At 44.6% G+C, this 5,998-nt stretch overlaps 1 protein-coding gene across 1 annotated transcript; it reads left to right on the top strand.

Annotated features, from left to right (window-relative positions):
* Window positions 1-930: 930 nt before the first annotated feature.
* LOC143839487 (vitelline membrane outer layer protein 1-like) lies at window positions 931-5,737 on the top strand. The gene is made up of 3 exons (XM_077341570.1): window positions 931-1,296; window positions 4,031-4,128; window positions 5,145-5,737. Exons 1-3 carry the CDS (start codon window positions 1,126-1,128, stop codon window positions 5,449-5,451), a joined length of 576 nt encoding a protein of 191 aa, XP_077197685.1. The 5' UTR covers window positions 931-1,125; the 3' UTR covers window positions 5,452-5,737.
* Window positions 5,738-5,998: the final 261 nt, after the last annotated feature.

The following is a 5,998-nucleotide window of genomic DNA, read 5'->3' as shown; positions in this document are numbered from 1 at the left end:
AGGATCTGGCTCTGGGGATTTGGGACAGTGGTAGTGATGGATACCTTTCCTCAGTTGCCTTGAATCCTTGGCCAACTGCCCTAGGGTAGAGTTCCCACCAACCAATGTACATCATCATAATGTGAAAGTTTAATTGTGTGGAATGATTTGCCTAATCTTGATGAAGATCGAATCACGGCAAGAGCACATTAACATAGTAGCGAATGTACCTATTTTCCATTGGATTAATCAGTCATCGCACATAATTTTTCCCTCGCTCCCTTTCCTTCCCTCCTTTCTTCATTCCTTCTTTTTTCCCTCCCTCCCTCCTTCCTTCCTTCCTTCCTTCCTTCCTTCCTTCCTTCCTTCCTTCCTTCCTTCCTTCCTTCCTTCCTTCCTTCCTTCCTTCCTTCCTTCCTTCCTTCAAGATCAGCATATTTTTACTTATTTCTTTACGCTACCGCTTCTAGAACAATCAAGACCAGATGGTCTCCAGGCCCCTTGCTGGAGGTTGGCAACCCAGCTGGCTGCATGTGGAGGAGTGGTCAGGAATCAAACCCAGCTCTTCAGATTAGAGTCTGCTGCTCTTTAACCACTTCACCACACTGGATCACAATTGTATTCACCTTTCTAATCTCTGCATCACACCGTCTGCTCATATTTATCTTGCAGTCCACAAGTAGCCCAAGATCCCATTCACACACACTTTACAGGATCTCCTGTGAAATATGCAGCTGCAAAAATAATTTCTCAACATTAATCTCAACAACCACGTTTTTGGAAGCTTTAGAGCCCCAGTGACTCCCTATTTGGATGGCTTTAGCCAAACTCTCAAAACAGGCAACAGTTCAGGATCCGGCTGTGATGGTGGGAGTGAGGGATACCTTTCCTCAGTCACTTTCCATCCTGGGCCAGCTGCCCTAGGGTGGAATTCCAACTGACCCATGTAAATCATCATAATGTGAAAGTTTAATTGTGTGGAATGATTCGCCTATTCTAGATGAAGATCAGATCCGGGCAAGAGCACATTAACAGAGTAGTGAATGTACCTATTTTCTATGGGAATAATTGCACATAACATCCTATAAATAAGGTTCCTGCTCTCCAGGGCTTTTGCCATCTTCCTGTCTCTCTGCTGACTGAAATATGCAGTTTACCATTGCGTCTGCCGTTTCCCTGCCTCTCTTGTGCTGCCTGTCGGGTGTGGAAGCACGAAGTTACACCTCTATTCTTAGTGTGCCTAATGGATTACCATTTGGTGAATGGGGACAAATGGAGTTCTGCCCAACAGGGTATGCCAAAGGTTTTTCACTGAAGGTAAACTCTCTCTGTCTCTGTCTCTCTGTCTCTCTCTGTCTCTGTCTCTCTCTCCTTCCCTCTGTTCTTCAGGCTCTGTTCTCCATATCCCAGCATCACATGGGGAAGCTATCTTGGGTGATAATTTACTTCTACTCCTTGGTTCTGTCTTGCTAGGTCAAAGTGGCAAATGGTTCTTTTATTAGGATTGGAAAACAATAGGCACACCAGTGTAAAGGTAGATTGGTTGTGGTTTTATTACTTATAATAATTAGCAGGCAGTTGCAACTCCAGCTTTTGCTGCAACTCTCCTCACTCAAAGTGGGCTTTCTTATGTGTCCCATTGTAGATGGGCCACAAAATCTGAGCCAAATGTGGAATGTGTTGTCTCCAATAGCCCATAAATCCCACTATACGTTGGCCTTCAGTCTTAGAAGTAGGAGCTTGCAAAGCAGAAATTACATTCAAAACCTTTTCAGGAATATATCTCACTAGTCCAGCCCAAACCACCCCTAGGAACTGCACTTGCTGGGCAGGTCCTTGAATCTTTTTGGGATTGATTTCCCACCCCCTTGACTTCAGGTGTTCACTCAGTGTGGCCAACCCTTGTTGCACTTCTTCCTCAGTTGGCCCTGATAACACAATATCATCAATGAAATGTGCAACATACAAGGCAGTAACCTGCTTCAAATCATTTGCCACTTTGACCTGGCAAGACAGGTTCCTGTATATGGTGGTGGTGGTGGTGGTCGAAAGATTAAAAAGAGCAGGCATTAGAGGATAGCTTTGATATTAGGCGGCTTTTAGAGGGGCTGACTCAGAACAGGATTTTGTGACTGAAAGTTCATAGCTCGTTTTGAGCCTGATCATGTTGAAGGAGTGTGTATTTTCAGCCCCTGAGAAGGTGGGGGCCTGGACTGAATAGCCCTCTGTGGTCTATTCCAGCTCCCTGCAATTCTGATTCTGAAAGCTATTGTGTTTACAAATGTTCTCATCCAAGGAAAGATGAGGAAATGTTGAACATCTTCCGTGTGCAAACTGTGGGCGCTGTGAACTGTGGGTGCAAACTGTGGGCGCTACTATGACCATTTATGCACTGGAGGTTTCATGCTGGGCTGCAGGCTGGAGTTTTAGTCATGGCAGGTTGCTCCACCTCTTCCTGCACTCACATGGGGAAGCATTAGGCCCGGTGCACCTCATCCACCCACGATTTGTGTTCCTGCATGGAAGCTGGGGCAGTGAAGTTCCCAGTGCATAAACGGTCTATGCTTGAAGAAGCCCTCTTGATGTCTTGCTTTCTTCCCAAATTCCTGTTTTATCTCAAACCTCAGTGCTGCAGGACATGTTTCAGAAGACCCCAGGAGGCATCACTCTCCCGGGACCACTTCTTTAGAGACAGCTTCCCTCATCAGAAGAGAAAGCCTCACTCCATTGGACTGGGTGGGATTTGCTTCTAGTGACAGTCATTTTGTGGTTGTGCCCACCACCCAGTCTCAATACTCAAGAAGCTTGCACTGAATCCACAAGATTGGAAATCCCTGAGTTATAGTATGAGGCTGCCTTTACAATTCGTTGTGAGGAAAAGATACCTTCAGTGTCCTGATACATTGTCCACAGAGCCATGGATAAGACTCCTTGAGTTTGAAATAAGACTCCTTGAGTTTGTCTCAATTTAGGAAAATATCACAAAAGATAAAATTATGCCCGGTTCCTGCATTGGTGACATTCACAAACCAAATGAGTCCTCAAGCACATGACAATCTAAGTTTGAACCTGGAACTCACAGCACAAATAGAATCTGCAATTGGTGTACGGATTATATAGAACCTGACTGGTGTCATGGACCAACCTATTTCAGCCCCTTTGATGTAGTAGTCTGGAGTGCGGACTTCTAATCTAGCATGCTGGGTTCGATTCTGCACTCCCCCACATGCAGCCAGCTGGGTGACCTTGGGCTCGTCTCAGCACTGATAAAGCTGCTCTGACCGAGCAGTGATATCAGGGCTCTCTCAGTCTCACCTGCCCCACAGGGTGTCTGTTGTGGGGAGAGGAATGGGAAGGCGACTGTAAGCCACTTTGAGCTTCCTTTGGGTAGAGAAAAGAGGCATATAAGAACCAACTCTTCTTCTTCTTCTTTTTCTTCTTCTTCTTCTTCCTTGGTTCTCATGTCTGACTACCTTAAAGTGACTGATGATTATTATTGGCTAACAGAGCTTCTCAACTAATGATGTCACCAGGCTGCTTCCCTAATAGATTTATATGGCTCTGTTGCTTTGCTTTGTGCTCCATTTTGGTCCCTTTTGATGGTTTTTAGATTTGTTTAGTCTTTAGGTATTGCCAGCCTTTCTTCCATGACAGTAGAAGAATAAGAGTTTTTTTTTATACTCCACTTTTCACTGCTCCAAGGATTTTCAAAGTGGCTTACAATTGCCTTCACGTCCTCCCCCACAACAGACATCCTGTGAGGTGGGTGGGCCTTAGAGAGCCCTGGTATTACTGCTGTTTGAGAAATCCCACTCCTCACAGCAACCAGATCAGTAATTCACATAAAATGGAAGGACTGTCCTAGTGGATCAGAATGTGGTCTGGTTTGAGCACCAGCTCTTTTCCCGCATCAGTTAGTGGCACAGAGGAGCTCACAAGTGGGGCACGAAAACACAGCAGCTGATTCTTTTGGGTCTATTCCCTCTGACCATGGAGGTTCCATTTCCATGGTGAATGAACTCCTCTCTGTGTTTCTTCCAAATTTTCCTAGGTACACCCATACATGGGACCTTTTGCTGATGATACTTCTCTCAATGCCATTCGCCTGCATTGCTCAGATGGCTCAACCATCACATCCTTAGAAGGAGTGTGAGTATTTTATTGTATGTTCAGAAAGATGTATCCACATCTTTACCATATTCTCCCATTCAATAATATAGTTTCCCCAGGGGGAAACTTTATTCAATAATATAGTTTCCCCCTGCTCCCTCCCCATTATGGAAAAAGCATAGAGGAAGAGTGGTTAGGTAATCTCTAGTCAAAGGCTAATGAAGTTGAGATGGAGGTGAATCAAGAAGTAACATGACTTGCTAATATTGCACTTCTTTCCTGGAGGGGAGAATCTACTCTGGGAAAATATAATGTGGGAAGAATTTCCTCCACAGTAAACGCAGCCTAGGTTAGTGGTCTCTTATTATTGAAGACTTTTCATTAAAAGATCTGATCATGCATGTCCAACAGCTCCTGCAGTGGCAGAACCATTTTAGAGGCAGACAGCTTTGCTGCCAAGGAGGTTGCTCCCTTCCTCCTGGTTCTTCTTTTAACAAGCTCTTCAAGGACTCCTGACATGTCTGTCAGTGTCACTCCATCTTGCTCCCTTGCTTGTAGGCACTGACCTGTTTAAACGATTTGGCTAATAAGGAAGCCATTATTCATAAACTGGCCTCATTCTAGGTCACACTTTCTCAACCAGGGACCCTTGATAAAGCTACGTAGCAAAACGTGCTGGGATCTATTTATTATTATTATTAGATTTATTTCCCACCTCTCCCTTTAGAATTCTGAATATTAAAGAATCAACTGAAGCCTAAAGACTCCCATAGAATTTGCATTCCAGCAAGGCTGAAGGTAGAACATTATGTCTTTCAAGGGTAAAAACCAGGTAATGACTAGTGGTAGTAAAGCAAGTAAGATTCTTAGCTTGACAGTTTATTTGATAACAATCCATTGGACCACAGAGAGCACAAATGTCTAGTTTATGCTAGACATGAGAGCAGAGCCCCAATATGTAGATATGTCATCCCTTCCCACACAGTGATTTCAAGGAAAGGAAAAGTGGCCACATACTGACCGTGTAAAACTTTCCACTATAATTTTTTTTCTAGCTCTGATAGGTATGGAACTTGGTCTAGTGAAAGATCGTGCAAGTCGGGTTTCCTGAACTCATTTTCGCTCCGTGTCACACCACCTCAAGGGATTCGGGATGATACAGCAGCCGATAACATTATGTTTACCTGCACAGATGGAACTGAACTGGAAGGAAGCGGACACGACTGGGGCCATTATGGCAAATGGAGTTTTTCTTGCCAAGGGGGTGGCATTTGTGGGATCCAGACAAGAGTGTATTTTGCACTTTTTGTAGGGGAGGATCGTACTGCACTCAACGATGTGAAGTTTTTCTGTTGCAGTTAAATGTTGGCATGTCCTCAGTCTGTGAGGTTTCTGCCTGCTTGGCATTTGTTCCTCTCTGGAAAAGTCGCTTGGGACTTCTGAATATTTTAAGTTAGTTTACTTTGTCCTGCAATCCAATTGCTTTTTAACCCATTTGCGCATGTATCCTATTTCAATCCCACTTTGGCATCACCATCCAATGTGTAAGGGTGACCGATATTCCCTGGTGAAGGACATGATAACACACAAAAGTGCCTAAAATGTATTGTAGTGTGTGTCAATACAAGTGGTATCTAAAGCCATTCTGTGGATAAATATTAAGAGCCAATGGACGGAGTCAGGGAAAGGGTTTAGAGCAGGGGTAGTCAAACTGCGGCCCTCCAGGTGCCCATGGACCACAATTCCCAGAAGCCCCTGCCAGTGAATGCTGGCAGGGGCTTCTGGGAACTGTAGTCCATGGACATCTGGAGGGCCGCAGTTTGACTACCTCTGGTTTAGAGCTTTCTTTCCATACCCCACTTTTCATTACCCAAAGGAGTCCCAAAGCAGCATACAAATACCTTTCCTT

This window comes from Paroedura picta, chromosome 6 (genome assembly GCF_049243985.1).
Source record: "Paroedura picta isolate Pp20150507F chromosome 6, Ppicta_v3.0, whole genome shotgun sequence".
Classification (NCBI taxonomy): domain Eukaryota; kingdom Metazoa; phylum Chordata; class Lepidosauria; order Squamata; family Gekkonidae; genus Paroedura; species Paroedura picta.
Note: the sequence above shows the minus strand (reverse complement) of the source record. Positions and strands in the feature narration are given on the sequence as shown.

Bases quoted from the DNA above. Each gene is read 5' to 3' on its own strand.
- LOC143839487 (XM_077341570.1), top strand. From the start codon at position 1,126: ATGCAGTTTACCATTGCGTCTGCCGTTTCCCTGCCTCTCTTGTGCTGC. The intron at 1,297-4,030 runs GTAAACTCTCTC...AAATTTTCCTAG, and splicing joins CCAAAGGTTTTTCACTGAAG to GTACACCCATACATGGGACC. The intron at 4,129-5,144 runs GTGAGTATTTTA...TTTTTTTTCTAG, and splicing joins ATCACATCCTTAGAAGGAGT to CTCTGATAGGTATGGAACTT.